The 17,185-nt window shown below is 43.7% G+C and overlaps 1 protein-coding gene across 1 annotated transcript in view; it reads left to right on the top strand.

Annotated features, from left to right (window-relative positions):
- The first annotated feature begins 2,830 nt into the window (after positions 1–2,830).
- The window catches only part of Ccdc6 (coiled-coil domain containing 6), a 272,197-nt gene continuing 257,842 nt past the window's right edge, over positions 2,831–17,185 (top strand). The window contains exon 1 of the mRNA XM_015504671.2: positions 2,831–3,409. Within this exon, the coding sequence (XP_015360157.2) occupies positions 3,101–3,409 (309 nt within the window). The 5' untranslated portion in view covers positions 2,831–3,100. The remainder of the gene's footprint in view (positions 3,410–17,185) is intronic.

Raw genomic sequence — 17,185 nt, 5'->3', positions numbered from 1 at the left:
TGGAGTTGATGATCTAAATTTGCCTCTTTTTCCTCTAGGCAGCACATACTCACCTCTGTTCTTTTGATTCATTTCCCCTAGAAAGCCGAGAAGGAGTTTTGTAATGATATTATTGGTTTTGTAACTGGTGTTTCCATTGTAATGCTATTACTGAAGCAGTGTTGTGATAAATGGTCTGTTTAAAAGGGGAATCACTTTTACAAGAAGTAGAAAATTAAACATGCTTCTGCTTTGCAATAACAATAAAAACCACAGTGAAAAAAATATTCTCCAGTTTATTCCCATCTATATCAGCAGGGAAGCTTTAGAAGATGACTTTTTTCCTAAAGTCTTCCAAACACGATTATTGCCTACAAGTACCATGTCAAAGTGCAGATTTCCTCCAAATCCCATTGAAGACCAATACATTCTTAAGCTTATCATAACATGGGCCCTTTAAGAAAGCCAGGCGCCTCAAACTCCACCCCTCTGCTGACTAGAAGCAGTCAAGCTGCCTTTCCAAAGCAGTTAGTTTAGTGATAAAGCTAAGGGAGAGCTAATTTGCCCCCTGCTCTGCCTGGAAGGAATGTTCCTATTGCAGTGAGCTCTAAAAGTGGAAGCCTTAAGATACTATGGGAAAGGAACAATAGGAACTTGTGAGGTATGGAAGCCAGACTCACTTTTAAGATTCCATCACAGTGCTGAATAAAATGGAAAGAATGCTGTTAAATCTGAGTTCTCCCCCTGTGGTGCTACTCCCTGCTAGCTTTACTCTTCCATTTCACCCAGCAAGTGAGTTTTCCAGAAGCTCTTTCCAATTTAAGGAGCTGATTGTCTCATGTAGCAGATATGAAGAGCAAAAGTCAGGGAGAAAAAGAAGTTTCAGTAAAAATCAAACTGAATCACTTGTAACATTTTTTTTTGTTGTTGTTTTTTAGATTGCATCTATGTTTTGGAAGAGCAAAACTAAATGCTTTTTCATTTGTTTTTATTCCCTGCTAAACCAACAGTGACTGAATTCAGAGGTCCTCTTGTACTCAACTAAAAAAATACATGGGAGAAATTTAGGATTTAACTGCAGTTGGCATTTTTGAGCTGTTTGCTAGAAGCAGCCATTTTGATAAAAGATGATGTCATTTAGAACACTTGGTGTGTTACTTTATTCTGGGGTACCAGTTTATATTAGCCATGGAATAGTAGTTTAATCATTAGATCAAATTTAGGTTTAATGGTAATGGGGGAGTGGGAATAAAAAAAATCATGAACACCATCTCTTTATTTTTACTAACATTTAAAAAACCTTTGCAACAGTTCAAAACAATAGAAAACTTTTTACACTTTTTTTTCTTCCTATTTTCTGTTTCCATATGTTTGTTCTTCCATTGACTAAACTTGGATAATAAAACTAGCCTGGTTGGTTTCACTTTCTAATTTTTATACATAAGTTAAAGCTGTTTTGTGTTAACAGAGTTAAGTGTTTAGAATCATCTCACCTGCTGGGCCAATTTCCTGCAAACCTTTGTTGTGGAGTGGGAAGGGGGGTAAGAGTATTTTATTTTGAATTTCTTAGGCTTTTTTAATGCTGGAACTCTGAATTAGACCATATTATAGTAATTAATCTGTTTTATTTTTATTTACTGAAGTTTTCTAGGAGTGAGCAAGAAGATAGCAAAGAAGGGTAATAGTTATGTTGTTCTCTCACTTAATCATGACTGTATAGCATAATGCATAATGTTATGTCTGCAGTTACTTTGGAAAATTGGCACTTGAGATGTGTTTCAAACCTTCCACAAGATGTTTCTCTTTTCTTTGACAAATGTTAGTGTCTTAATCCTATTGCGTGAGATGTACTGGAAATGTTTGCAAAATGCAAAGAGAAACGGGGAATAAAAGAAGTTGTAACTTGTTTAAACAATTGAGCACAGTGTGCTTTTATGACATTACTGAAGGGCGGTGTGTCTCTTCTGCAAATTCTTTTCATAACAAGATTAACCTGTGGCTGCTGTTGTTTCACCCTACTCGGCCCATTGCAGGGGAACTTTCTGTTCTCTTAGCTCTATCCAAAGCTTCACAGTCGAGCACTTGGGACGCTGTTAAGATAAAACTGCGTGTATGGGTGAAACAGACAGAGGGAGACACGCGCGCACACAGCCGGCGGAAGATGGGGCCACCATACGGTGGGGGCTGGATGCGGGAGCCAGGTTGACCTTTCCACGTGTCCCCAGCACCTGTGGGGTTGGTGGAGCCTTTTTTTTTTGATCCCGGAGAGGGCGCGAGCCCGGAAGAGGCTGGGCAGCTGTGGGCTACTGGGGTAGGGGGCTCGGAGGCCCACTCTCGGAACACGTGCGGCCGGCTAGCTGGCGGTGCGGAGCAGGCCTGGTTCTCCCGCACCCGCGTTGCCGGCGCGTTTCCAAACCGCGGCTGTCGCCAGGCGGCGGCGGGCGGGTCTCCGAGCTCTTGGCAAGAGCCCTGCACTCCTGGCAGATACACAACAGCAGAAGCGGTGAGGGCATGCCTGGGTTCACCACGGCTAACATCCTGTCCCCGCAGTACCAGCTGAGTCCTTGAACCAGACAAAGTGGACTCCTTGCCCTCTCTTGCCATTCTCAACGCCTTTACATCAGCCCAATAAAATCAAATTCATGTCTTGGTACAAAAAGCAATTTCAACCTTAAAAAGTCCCGGGGCTACCAATACTACTGCTAGAGCAATCCAGAGGCAACAGAAAGAAAACAAGTCATCTGAGGAGTTCCCTGCAAACAGAGATACCACTGCCTCCCGCAGACGGGGCTCTGGCTCCAAACCTGGCATGTCCTTCCACNGAGCTCTTGGCAAGCTTTGCAGGGCGGCCTAGCGAGCGCGCCAGGCCGGGCTGGAGCGAGCCCTAGTGCAATACTGCCCGAGCCCGGGCGGGGTCTCTGTTCTCTGGCAGAGGAGGTCCCTTGGCAGCGGGAAGCTCCCTCTCTTTCTCTTGCCGCCGCTCGGAGTCTGCGCCCTGGTGCCAGGCGCCCAGCTCGGCGCTCCCCTGTGCTTGCCCGGCGCCCACTCATTCGCAGCCCAGCCTTCGCCGCCGCCGCCTCCCTGCTCCTCCTCCACCTCCTTTCCCCAGCTCGCGGCGGCCATGGCGGACAGCGCCAGCGAGAGCGACACGGACGGGGCGGGGGGCAACAGCAGCAGCTTGGCCGCCATGCAGTCGTCCTGCTCATCGACCTCGGGCGGCGGCGGCGGTGGTGGCGGCGGCGGAGGCGGCAGCGGTGGGAAGTCGGGGGGCATTGTCATCTCGCCGTTCCGCCTGGAGGAGCTCACCAACCGCCTGGCCTCGCTGCAGCAGGAGAACAAGGTGCTGAAGATCGAGCTGGAGACCTACAAACTGAAGTGCAAGGCGCTGCAGGAGGAGAACCGCGACCTGCGCAAAGCCAGCGTGACCATCGTGAGTGCTCCCCGGGGGCGCGCCGCATCGCCGACCTCCTCCCGCCCTCGGGAGGGACTGCACCCAGACCTGGGCAGCCTTCGGGCTCCCCCAGATTCCAAGGGACCCGCGGCGAGCACATTGCCCGCGGAGACCTAGCGGAGGGAGGTCACCCTTTGGGACCCCATGGATCTGTCCTCCTCGGTGGACCAGGACACTCGTGGGGTGCGGGAGAAGGCTAATGGAGCAACCACCCAGGTCCCTTTTCGCCCCTGGGAGGAGGCCCCTTCGGGGCAGGGCTGAATCCTGGTGGCGTGGCTGGGCTGGGGGCGGGGTGGGACTTTTTCAGTCTTCTTGTGCCTGAGCGATGAGTCCATAATGTGCGGAACCCGAGTTGGGGGAGAGGGGGGAAGCTGAGCTCTGTTCTAGGGGCTTGGCTTGTTGTGGGGGGCGGTGCGCAGCTGGGCTGGGCACCCAGCTGGCATCAGGACCGCGCTAGCTGGATCGCCCGGGGAGGGGGCGGGAGAGAATGGCCCGGAATCCGGGAAGTGGAGTTTTCTGGCCAGGATTGAGAGGGAAGGGCGGGTGCCAGAGCTACTGCTCCCACCTCGGTTGGAAGCCCTTCCCTTGGGTTGAGGAATGGGCAGTATATAGCCAGGAGAGAGCAGCATCTCACTGGCTGGGATTGGGTTGAGGCTGAAACCAAGGTGAAGGGTAGCTACTGTGAGCAAGATGTAGGTATGTTTTCTTCAGTGGTGGTGGAGTGGCTAGGAGTATCTTGTTTCTGAGACCAGATATTTGACAGGAGAACAGGTCGTCTGTTCTGTTTCTATCTGACACCTGAAAACCCCCAGAAGAGGGTAAGGTTAGGTCTGTAGGTCTCTGTTCTGTTGTGGTAGGCGTTTAGAAAGGCCCCTATAGGGGCGATGAGGCGAAACGTAACTAGAAAAAGTACACTGTGTGCTCTCACCTAACATCCCTGCCAGCTCCACATCATTAACATGCAGAATCCCCGCACAGACAACCCTATTCAGATCAAAACAGTTTCCCAGCCAAGAGCAGAGAAGAAAATGTCAAGAAATTAAGGGGATAAATTGCCAGAGCTGCTGTACAGTGGCTGATTAGATTGAATCCTCAGATTGAGAGAGAGAGAGAGACACGGATGAATTTGGGGATGGGTCTAAAATCCAATCCCACCCTGGAAATGAAATGGGACAAATTTAGGATGCCCCTATGCCAGGAAGGCGTCTTCCGTGGAGAAGTGTGTGTGTGTGTGTGTGTGTGTGTGTGTGTGTGTGTGTGTTTCCCCAATGCTGGCTCATAGAAAACTAGATGGCATTCTTGATTTGTGTAGATAGCAGGTTTCCACCAGAATTTCAGTGTGATTGGCAACCTAAATAGCAATTGATTATAGAAAGACACTTTGCATGCTCAAATCCAGTCCTGGTGAATGAAATTGGATCAACATTCATGCATCTCCAGACTGTAAAGTTCTTGAAGTGCCCTTTTGGTAGGAAGGGGGAGGAATTTGCAGAGGCAGCCACTTCCAAGCCTCCAGCTTTCTTGGCCAAGAGTGACTGCTGAGTGGGGTTTGAGAAGAGTGGGATCTTGGTGAAGGCCATTTATTTAAGGTTTGAGTGAGTAAATGAGAATGTTAGTCTCTGGGAGATTGTAAATCATGGAAAGTAGTAAACTTAACATGGGAAAGAATCTTTAGCCTCTTGCATACACTGAGCAATTCAGGGTGTTTTGTTTGTTTGGGAGGGAAGGATTGGGGGGGTTGGAGAGACTATGAAAGGGTTATCTGTTTGATACTTTGACCATGTTATAAGTAGGTCTGTACATAGTACACAAACATGTTGGCTTTGCAGGGACAAACATGTTCATTCCTGGTATGTAAGATCAGAGGCCTTCTGAATACTTGGTGGGAAGAATGTGTAAGATGGTGGCTTTATTTCTTAGCACTTAACCTCAACTAAAACTGACATCCAACCAAAGATACTTGAAGTGTTCTGTGGCGTTACTGAGTAAAGTTTGTAAAGTGTTCCACATGACAGTCTGTAAGTAACAGAAACTTCTCAGTTCTTCTTTAATCTCTAATATGTTGAGGGAGATAAAATTGCTTGTGGTTTACCTGGTTCCCTAGTACTTGGCATAACTCCTAACTAAGGAGCTAAATGACAAATGTAGAAAAGAGATGCCATCAAATTTTGGAGGGTTTTGTTAACCCACCTAGAATCCCAGTTGTGTTGGAGTGGGTTCCACTGCTCAGTTAGGAATTTTGGAGGAGATATTTATGACTCTCTGAAATGGGTCCTGGATTATGAGGACCCATTGAACAACACTGTGCCATAGTTTATGGCAAGGTTAAGCTGTACAATTCATGACACGTCTGACTTAAGCATTGCCCTTGCTAATAGCTGCCTGGGAAGTTTGTGACAAGGCCTAGATTTTCAATGAAGTACAGGCCTTGCTGTTTTCACTATTTTAGTTAATTGAGGGGAAGGTGGTACCATAATCCTATTACTGGTCTTCCTGGCTCTTATTAGTTCCTCTAATTATGATATTAACTTTCAGAATGATGAACTCTAAAGGTGATTATAGCTATCTTTCCTTTTCCTTGAGCATGTTCAGGAAGGCATAGTGCCTTTCACCACACTCTGGAGAAGATGCAAGTTCAAGGTCAGCTTCAGCAACTTAGTGAGATCCTGTCTGAAAAAAATAGAAAGGGCTGGGGCTGTAGCTCAGTGGTAAAGCACCCCTGGGTTCAATTCCTAGTACCCCCCCCCCCCCAAAAAAAAAAGGGTGGTTGTGGTGGTGATGATCAATGGGAAGGTGAGCAAATACAGTGGTGGGCAGTAATTCTGTGAGCAATAATTGAAAGGCTGCAGAGTTCTCAGCTAGCTGGTGCTATTCTAGGTGTGTGAGCAGGGTTCGGCTGGTTCCCCAGAGTGGGTACCTTTCCAGGCAGGTTCAGACCTTCAGCCTGTGTTGGTTTTGGAAATAAAGGCCTATAATAAATTGCTAGTGTTTGGGTGTCTTTCTGATTATAAAATTCTTCATTATAAGAGTTTAGGGAAATATAGAAATGCAACTGTTTTGAAGTGATAGTAGAAAAACATGTTGGTATGTCATGATTAGAAAACTCATTTTAAACATCAATAGTGAAATGGTTTCTTTAATCAGTAAATGGCATCCTATAGTTAGTGTGCATTTTAGATTATTTACTCTGGAAGCCTAATGTGTTATTTTCCATTTTTAAGTCTTCATTTTGGCAGACTCTTGGAAGCCATTCGATTGACATTGCTCTTATACAGAGGCGTGGTGTCTTTTTTTCCTTCATAGAAGAAAAAAAAAAATCTCTTAGATTCTTATGGAAACACCCAACTTTAGACACAACTTTGAGGAAAATATGACCTCACAGGTCTGTTGTACACAAGTCATGTTAAAGAGGCTATTCTCATGTGTTTTGTCTACAGTTTCTCACATTTGTAGGCATCTTCTGTATTTCCTGTAATCTCGTTGAACTTAATTTAAAAAAGTAAAAAACCCTAAAGCCTTAAGGAGGTTATGATGGGCTTTTATAGTGCTCCTCTTGTTTATTTGCTGGAAATGGGAAATAGCTAGCAAATCCACAATATCTGGTTCGTGGGGAGTGTTGTTCAAAACCAGGGAGACTGATCTGAAGCAAAACATCCAAAGCTTAAAAACTTTGAATGGCTCCCCATTGCCCACTGGAACTGGGTAAATTTCTTGGTGCTTTACCAGGCTCTGCATGATTAACCCCTGCTTGCCGTTCGCTTCACAGCCACATCTTTCCCATGAATTTAGCCCACAAGCGATCTCAAAGCTCTCACGTGTTTAAACTACTAGTTCCAGAATTTCATTTTTCCCTGGCTCTTTAGGGATGTACTCCTGCCCTTAAATGCTCTTGCCTATTCCTCCCTTTCCTGTATCTTGTACATTCAAATAGATTGTGCTACCTCTCTTACACAGTTGCCCTGGCACTACCACTTTGTCAGCCACACTGGGGCGTATGTGCCTTCTAAGGCAGGTCCATAGAACTTGTCACTTACCCACTACCACACAGATCTTCATCAGTAGATGTGGAAGTTGCTTTGGGGACAGAATTTGCTTCCCTCATCAAATTCCTTAGTACCTAGCAGGTGGGAGATACTCAGAGGGTTGTTGTTGAGTTGGTTCCAAAGGCACTGGGGTGTGTGTGATTTTTTTTTTTCTTCTTCCTCTTGGGGTGAGTATGCTAATACTCTCACTTGTACCTTGTGTTCATGAAGCCACTCTCTTGCCTTAACAACAAATACCGTGTTTACTATTGATGGGTAAATACTGGATGGATGAATGGATACACTGTATACGTTGGGGACTACTGCAATCAGTGTGTGTCCTCAGCCCTTGCCTTCTAGCCATGGGTGATTTTGTAGGCCATATTGTGGGCTACCTTGTAGCGTATACCTGGATATTCCTGTTACATTTCATCTGAAAGAGGGGACAAAGTGTCTTCAGGTTCACCCTCCCAAGGCTTTTTGTCACAAAGCTTAGGGAAAAAAAGTAGCCATGTTGGAAGTGTTCATGTTCAGATTTGCTGCCTTGATTTTGATGATGTACATATCATTCCAGGAGTTTCCTATGACTTTTTTTTTTAAATGTTGAAATGTTCCATAGCCACCCCTGCGAAACAACTGTGGACCAGCATAGGCAGATGCATCATTGCAAGTACAAGGTGACCTGAATCTCTGGTTGGGGAAGTGTCTGAAAACAGGATCCAGAGACCTGAGTTCTTGTAGATGTCCACATGTGACTTGCAGAGTGGAGGTGGGGTGTTGATACAACTGTGTATTTATTTATGTTCTCTGTGGGTCATCCCCCCCTCCTTAAATCTTGACTTGCAGAGATAATTGAGTTTACGCCTAGAAATGCTAATCCTTCCTTTTAAACTGCAGCAAGGCTGAGCAAGGAGTAACAGTAATCTTTCTTGTACCCTCTGTGTAATTTTTTCCTCTGTGGGTAGGTGTTGCTTTTTGTTTTTAATCACAGTGTGGTTGCTTTTAGACATATTGAATTATTGTCAAAGCTAGCAAAGTAAATGCTTACAGGTTCAGTATGTTCCTGCTTGGTGGTGGTTGCAATTTTCTTGACAGAGAAACTAATGCTCTGGAAAATATTTCTAATCATCAGGATCTTGGAGTAGTGTTAACTTGCACACTCGTCCTACTTCCCCAAGACTGTCAATGTCAATTTTTCTTATCTTTTATGGCTGTCAGATCCATAGTTGTGAAGTTTATATCAACCCTCATACCAGTAAATTGCAAACATCATTTTGTTTAAGTTCTCTTTTAGAATGCATAAAAAAGTGTGGGGGGGTTAACAGTGCGATTGATGGTTAAGAATTAATCCTCCTTTTGTCTCAAGATCTGATGCATGGAGTATAATTTAGTTTTTGAAATTCATTTTGATACTAGTTTATTTAATTCTGGGAAATTTTCTGTGATTCCCCCCACTCTCCACATCTTCGATTCTTCGGTAAAGGCAGAAAATGATATATAATAAATAAAAACCTTAAATAGGCAGTATTCAGCTTTCAAGTGCTTATGCATGACCTACTATGTGCCAGATGCTCAGAAACAGCCAATGGAAGGTCAGGGCTCCTCCGGCAGCCTGCAAGGATCACACCTGACTTTCATTCAGCTTGGCCCTTGTCAGGTGAGCAGGCCATTATTGTCCAACAGTCCTTTTCTCTCCATCCAGGAAGGTTGATAATCAACAGACCTATGCCAACAAGAAAGGCAGTTATACCAACTCCTGCAGGGATTGTGAGGAAGGGCAGTTCTAACTTTTTGCCCTCCAAAATGAGGTTTATCCATCTCTGTGAATACCTTTAAGGAAAACAATATGTCAGATTCACACACAGTTAATTAGCTTGTTGTTTGTTTTGTAAGGCAGTGATGGGGAGAGCTGTTGTTGCTCAGTTTAAGCTGAGGTGGTATAGGGAGGCTCTTTGTTTGCTTTTAATTTTTGCTTTTATGTGGTAATGATTGAAAAGAAATGCCATTGATGTTGTAATTTTATAATTTGCATCTGTCAGTTAAACTGAAATTATCTAGGTGTTTATTCCCTCTATTCCTGTTATACTCTGGGGCCCACCCATGTATCTTCCATGGAGTATTGTTGGAGGGATCCAATTTCCTATGTTTTTAATCTGAAACTCAAAGCAAAGACTTCTTATGGCAAAATTAATTAGAGAGAACTATTTTATGGGCAGTTTTGAATTCCAACTTGTTAAAAAAGCAGTGCTGATTGATGGGCTAATATTCCATGCATCTGTTCAGATCAATCTAGCCTCAGGCGGTGCCAGGTGTGTGTCCAGAGTGATCTGCTTAATACCCACCAGGGCATCTCCAGGTACTGAGGATCAGTGGAGGCTGCTCTGCCGAGGAGCAGAGGTGGGATGATAAGCCAGACACAGGTCATCATTCAAAAATTTTTTCCATAGAAGGAAAGAGGAAATAAAAGAATGAAAACAGCATGGGTTATGGGCGAACTAAAGAAAGTTCTTAGAAATTTGGTTACCTGGATGAAACACTTCATGTGTTGCTTTCAGAAGGGAACAGTTTGAACCTTTTGTGCTGTCTGCCTTGTGAGATTGCATTAGAATGGCTAAAAGGAATGGATTGAGGGAATAATTACACTTTGTGTTTAATATAGATAATTCTTCAATTTATGAAATTATTTTCACATCAGTGGTGATTTTTTTTCAATAGTCCTGATAAATTAAGTCACATGGTAATATTTTCATTCTGTTTTGAGTTTTTTTTTTTTTTTTTTGGTGGGAGGAGAAGGAGAGAGGGGTTCTTCACTTGACAGGCCTTAATTTATCCAAACAGATATTTGCTGAGTCAAAACGTTGTATGCCTAACTTCATTTAGAGGCTCCAGATTATAGAGAAAGTAAACTTTGAGGGAAGGGGGGATAAAGGCTAAATCATTTTAATATCTTTGTTACCCCAAAGAATACACTTTTAATTATATACTCCATAAAGTAGACAGTTGGACTTTTTCAGGGTCCCATCACCACCTGGTAAGGAGCAGTGTCTTTGGGAAAGTATAGTAATTGTTTACCATTGTGAACCTTGAATGCATGGTGTTTATTCTGGAGAGATAACCTGGGGTACCTAAAGAGGGCTGGTGATCTGTTTTTCCTTGCAAATTTTTTGTTGTAGTAAAACATGTATAACAAATAATTTATCTTTTTGCTAAGGTTTAGCTATTTAAGGTTTAGCTAAAAGCTCATGTATGAGACAGTGCAAGAAAAGTTCAGAGGTGAAATGATTGGGTTATGAGAGTCTTAACCTAATCAGTGCACTAATCCCCTGAGAGGGATTAATTTGGTGGTAATTGTAGGCAGGTAGGGTGTAGCTGAAGCAGTGGATCATTTAGGGCGTGCCTTTGGGGTTTATATTTTGTCCTTGGTGAGGAGAATCTCTCTCTCTCTCTGCTTCCTGGTGTGATATCTTGAGTCACTTTCTCTGCCACACTCTTCTATGATGTTCTGCCATATCTCAGGCTCCAAGGAATGGAGTTGGCCATCTGTGGGTGGACTAAAACCTCTGAAACGGTGAGCCCCCAAATAAACTTCCTCCTCTAATTGTCCCTGTCAGGTCCTTTGGTTACAGCAGTGAAAAAGCTGAACAAAACACTTTAGCCATTTTTAAGGTGTGCTATTCTGTGATGTTAAGTACATGCAAGGCTTTATAACCATTGCCCATTTCTGAATTTTAAAAAACCATTTCTAGACAGAAACTCTACCCATTGAACAGTCACTCCCCATTTCCCCTTCTTGTAACCTCTATGCCTACTGTTTTTATTTTTTAAAGGAAAAAATTTCTCTGGTCTACAAAAGCAGCTGTTTTATATTGTCCTGGAATTCAAGTTATAATTTGGGACCTAATGTGTTTCAATTAAAAATGCTGTTGATAAATCTTGTTCCAGGTTAAGTTTTATCGCCCCATTGGCTGTCCAGCATCTAGTTCTTCTGTCATGTAACAAACACGGATGGTACCCCAGCCCTAGGCGTGGCACCTGATGCCCTCATGTGTTTTGAGCATAATCGCCCAGATTTGGACAGTGCTGGATGAGGGAATAACCTACAGTGAGGGCTTGTCCTCCAGGAGCAGGGACTTTGTCCTAACACCCGACACCTCACGGATGACTGTTGCTTTTTATTTTTTTTTCTGAAAAGTGTTCCAGACGTTCAGCACTTTTCATAGCATTGACAGCATTTTGAATGAACCATAATTTAACAAAACTTGGAGGAACAAAAAAGCTTGAAGAATTTTTATCACCAGCATTGTCCCCCTTCCAAATCTTCTGTGTTGCCGTAACAGCTAATGTTTAGCCAGTGCTCACTCTGGGGCACACACTTTTGGAAGAGGTTTGCAGGCATCTTCGCTTTTAATTCTCACCACAATCCTATGTGATCAGTACTACTGTTATCCAGTGCTATAATCTTGAAAATTTAGCTCAGAGAGGTTGCCTAATTTGTCTGAGGTTATCAGGTGGGGCTGGGATTTGAGCCTAATTCTGGCTCTAGAGCTTAAGGACAAGGAAGCACAGCCTCTAGGAGGAAGTTGGGATATAAATTAGGGACTATTTTCTCTTCATCTGGGTGTAGGCATTTTCCTCCTAGTGGTTTCTACACAGTTCTCTTCCTTAGTTAGGGTACTCAGGATTACCCCATTACTACAGCAAATGCCCAGGATGCTGGGCCTGAGGGAGTATTGCCAGGGGTAGCCAGCGCCCTATCTTGCAAAAGCAGCAGCCAGTTTGGGGGATGATCTGCTCCCCTTTCTGTCTCTATTGCTCTTGGGCTATAGTTTTCCTACTTCCACCTGCCCTGTCCTACATACCCCAGTATGTTGCTACCTCTGTAGTGTAACCGTCTGGCTCTTACCTCCCCTCTTCCCAGTCAGGTATCAGTTTCTTTCTTTGTGTTTATATTATAGCTGCTACTTAAAAATGGTCCAGTTAGCACAGCACAAGTGGATTTTTTAACAAATAAAGTGAGAATCTACTGTATGCCAGGTACTATGTCCATATGTACCAACTAGGATGAGATTGTACTGGGTCAATTGGTGGAGGGCTTTGACTCGATCCAGGAGTGGGATCATAGTCAGAGGGCTTGCTCTGAAAAGAGGGAATTTTCTTTAATTTAATTTAATTTATTTTTTTTGGCCAAGACCTAAAGGATAAATTGAAGTTAATCCAGAAGAAGGTGAGGAATCAGTTGTGGGGGAGGGTGAATGGTGACTGGAAAAGATATTCTTCCCACATCCAGGCAGAACCTAATTGTCCAGAGAAAAATGAAGCATGGAAGAAGGAGAGTGGTGTCCAGGTGGGCACATGTGGGTGGATTCTGCTTCTGGCTTCTTACTTAAGGCTGGAGAGGAAGAAGGCCAGGGACCAGTAGGAGCATTTCTGCCATTTAGAAATCTATTCTGGCTGCTTAGTACAGACGTTTGTTTTCCTTCTGAACTATGTCTCAGCTGTAAGATGATAGGTCTTATTCCATGGTAACAATAGTTACATATTGCAACCTTACTTTCTTGGTACAGTTCTCAACTTTTTGTTTGGAACTGATTTAATTCTTTAAACAATCCTTTGTGAGCTCCCTGTCACAGATGAAGAAATGAGGTACAGGGAGTCTCAGCAATACCTCAAAGATTGCAGTAAGTGGTCCAACAGAGTCTGATCACACCTGAGTGGTGACTGGTACATAAAGTCTCTGCTGTTTGAAAGATCATTTGTATTTCTCCACAGTCTTAACACAGTAGTGGTTCAATAAAGTCTGTGAAATTTATTTTGGGAGCGCCTACATTTACTCTTTGCAAACCTTTTTTTTTTTTTTTTTAAAAACAAATTTTTGTTTTTGCAGGACTGGGAATTGCACTCAGGGGATCTCTACCACTCAGCTACATTCCCCGCCCTTTTTGTTTTTTATTTTAAGATAGGGTCTTGCTGAGTTGGTTAGACTGTCATCAAACTTGTAATACTCCTGCCTCAGCCTCTTGAATTGCTGGGATTATAGGTGTGTACCTTGGAACATACAGATTTATTAGATAGTGCTCAGTGAATTTAAAAAAATGAATTCCCTGGTTTAACTATTGCCTAACTACTATGCTACTTTATTTTTTTTAAGAATACAGCATTCCTGAGACTTCTATGTTCTCAGTACTTCCCCAAAATTCACTCTGTTCTAACTCCTTTCAATATATATACATTTTGTTAGTGTTTGAACTTATATAATTGGAACTGTGCAGAGTATTTTGTGTGTCTAGCTTCGATTTATTGCTATTCGTTTACTAATATTCAGCATCCATATTGTGACATATAGCCGTAGGATTTTTTTTTTTTTTTAAATCACTGCACAGGATTATGAGCACCTTGTGAATCTGTTTTACTTTTAGTGTCTGTCCTGGGTGGCCCTCTCCCTTCCCTAGTGTTGGTCACTGGGCAGTGGGACAGTAGGATAGGAGTGTGGCACAGTGGATGATGTATAAGCCCTATGGAACTTGAGGTTCTAGGCAACTGAGGTTCTAGCCACCTTAATATTTTATCAGAGTTTTGGGCTCTTGGTTTAAAATAGCAGTCTGTGGGGTTGATATGTGCTTGTACCACACTGCTATTTTGAGCACCAAATGAGATGGTATACATAAAAGCGTTTTCTTGATTTGTGAATTATTCCTGGAGAAAATGATATTAAAGATTATTGGTACCCAACCCATCTTCACACTGTTGTTGCCCAAAGTACATTTCAAAATTAACTCTGTTCCAGATGATCCTATACGATGATGGTAGAAAAATAATCTCCCGAATGCTGAGAGAGGAGGGTTGAGACAGCACTAAGATGCCTGTGGACCTGAGTGGGGAATGCCACAGCCTGGCTTCTTAAGGTCTACATTTCTCTGGCACTTGGGGTTGCCGGGGAACGTGCCTCATTTCCCAAGGTGTGGTGAGTCAGGATTAAAGTAGCCCATGTGGCCTTGTTAAGGTAACAGGACTGCAGGAGCATATACTTCCTAAAAGATTTTTTTTTTTTTCCTTGTAGGTCAGTTTTAGGGCTTTTTGCATCATTTCTTGAAAAAGGAGCCAATATGTACCTTTGCCCCATTTTCCTGGGGTTAGTACTGTGGGTAGACAGAAGACTGTTGAAGCCAGCTTCTCTGACATCTGGCTTTTGACCCTGTTTGTGAGGGTATAGATACCAGAAGGTGGACTTTGATGGGCAACGCCCTAGTGCAACTTCTGCTTAGCTGCTGGTTTAAAGAACAGAAACCAAAACATGAATATCTTTGAAACTGACTGACTTTGCAGGCTTGCAGTACCTAAAGGGTGGAAGGACATGCCAGGTTTGGAGCCAGAGCCCCGTCTGCGGGAGGCAGTGGTATCTCTGTTTGCAGGGAACTCCTCAGATGACTTGTTTTCTTTCTGTTGCCTCTGGATTGCTCTAGCAGTAGTATTGGTAGCCCCGGGACTTTTTAAGGTTGAAATTGCTTTTTGTACCAAGACATGAATTTGATTTTATTGGGCTGATGTAAAGGCGTTGAGAATGGCAAGAGAGGGCAAGGAGTCCACTTTGTCTGGTTCAAGGACTCAGCTGGTACTGCGGGGACAGGATGTTAGCCGTGGTGAACCCAGGCATGCCCTCACCGCTTCTGCTGTTGTGTATCTGCCAGGAGTGCAGGGCTCTTGCCAAGACTGGAGCCTTGGGTCTCTGTCTTCCTCTCTTCCATACTCCTTGTCTCGATTGCCTTCCTATTGAACTCTTTTTCAGGTAAGGAAGATTGTCACTAGTGACAGTAGTCCCTTATTTGGTTGGCTTTTACTTGGCCAGAGCCTTAAAGCTCTGGGTCAATGGTGCCTGCTGGGTGATGTGGAAAGGGAATTGGGATTCCCTTGTTAGCCCACAATGGAAGCCAGTAGGCTTTATTGCTTTCCATAAGTATGTGTACTCTTTATCGAGGTATCAAAGTCCCCTGTAGATTCCACTGCTTTCTGCTTTTAATTTAATGTGTTACCAGTTAGCATCTCCTATTAGGCCATCTGTGTGGATTATCTCTCTCTTCAGTTTTCTTCATTTTCCACCCTAGGGTTCTTCGGGGGGTGGGGGAGAACTTGGTATAATGGGGAAAGACTTGGAAATCAGAGTTGCCACAGTTAGCAAATAAACAGAATGCATAGCTGTTTTTATAAAAACATTTTTTAAACATATGTAAGTCCCAAATATTGCCTGGAATTTACATATATTTAACAATTATTTGTCATTTATCTGAACTTTAAATATATTTATTTTTTATATTTTTATTATTATTATTATTTTTTTAGTTTTCGGCGGCCACAACATCTTTGTTTGTATGTGGTGCTGAGGGTCAAACCCGGGCCACACGCATGCCAGGAGAGTGCGCTACCGCTTTAGCCATATCCCCAGCCCCTGAACTTTAAATTTAATCCAGTATTTTTCTAGAAGTCTGAAACCCTGGAAGACTTGAGCTATGTATCATAGTTCTGCTCCTTCTTAGCTGATCCTGGGGCAGCTGAGTTGGCCTCTAAGCTACCTTGCTTTTTTTCTATAAAACGGGATCATTTTATCTAAGTTCTCTGGTTTTGTGGCTAAATGACATTGCTTAGTGAAAGCCCCCAGGACATGTTTAGCATGGAACTTCCCTTTTCCTCTTTATTTAAGATTATGAATTTGCTTCCTGGCCTTTTTTCTTCCTTTTCCTCCCTAGATTGATGCCTTGAAAGATGCCAGCATCCTTCTCCTTAGTGGGCTCTTGAGTCTTTGCAGGATGTTACCTGCTCTTAGCTGCTCGCAGTTTGCTTTTCCTTCTGCCCTTCCACTGCCAACTTCCTTATCTCTCTATCTGCAGAGTCTTTGACTGGAGATCTCAGGTTTCTCCCTGTCCTTGGCCTCATGCTACCAACTGCCTTGTTTCATTTCTCCTTTCCTCCTAGGCCTGTGATGATACAGGGAAAATTAGGCCTCTTAGCATCATCACTGTCTGCAGGACCAGGCATCAGTCAAGTATCCTTTTGGGCCCTCATTTTGCTCCCTGTTTACTGAGAAGGTTTGCTTAGGATTTGGAGTTTGCATCTGGTGCCAATGTTCAGCCTAGGTGAATGGTTTGGCTCTTGTTCTTTTTTGGGGTACTGGGGATTTAACAAGGGCTCCTTAACCATTGAGCCACATTTCCTGTTCCTTTAATTTTTTGAGGCAGGCTCTTGCTAAGTTCCTGAGGATGGTCTTGACCTTGTGATCTTCCTGCCCCAGTGTTCTGAGCCACTGGGATTACAGATGTGCTCCACAGTGCCCAGCTTGGCTCTCAAGTTCTGAAAGACCTGTGAGACACTGTGTCTTGGCAAGGCAGGCACTCTACTCTGTTGCAGGTCTCACTTCTGTCTGCTGCTTCTACCTCATAGCTCCATAGACTTTTTTACTTTGCTCTGATGACCATCGATTTTGAGACCCCTGGCATATGCCACAGATAATGACTAATGAAGTCAAGTACACAAGCTTGAGTTATAAGCCTTTGAAACAAAACTGTGTGGCACAGTTATTGCATCTTTACAGACAAGAAGTACAGAGAAGTTAATTTGCTAAGGTCATTCAGCTGGTAGGTCGTGGGGCCAGGGTTGGGCAGCATGGCTCTGAGCCTATCTTCTGTACTTCTCTTTCTGTGACCACTCACAACTGTGAGGGTCCATGAATTCCTTGAAGGAGTTC

Source organism: Marmota marmota, unplaced genomic scaffold, assembly GCF_001458135.2.
Source record: "Marmota marmota marmota unplaced genomic scaffold, marMar, whole genome shotgun sequence".
NCBI classification, from domain to species: domain Eukaryota; kingdom Metazoa; phylum Chordata; class Mammalia; order Rodentia; family Sciuridae; genus Marmota; species Marmota marmota.
This window is presented reverse-complemented; position numbering and strand designations above follow the sequence as displayed.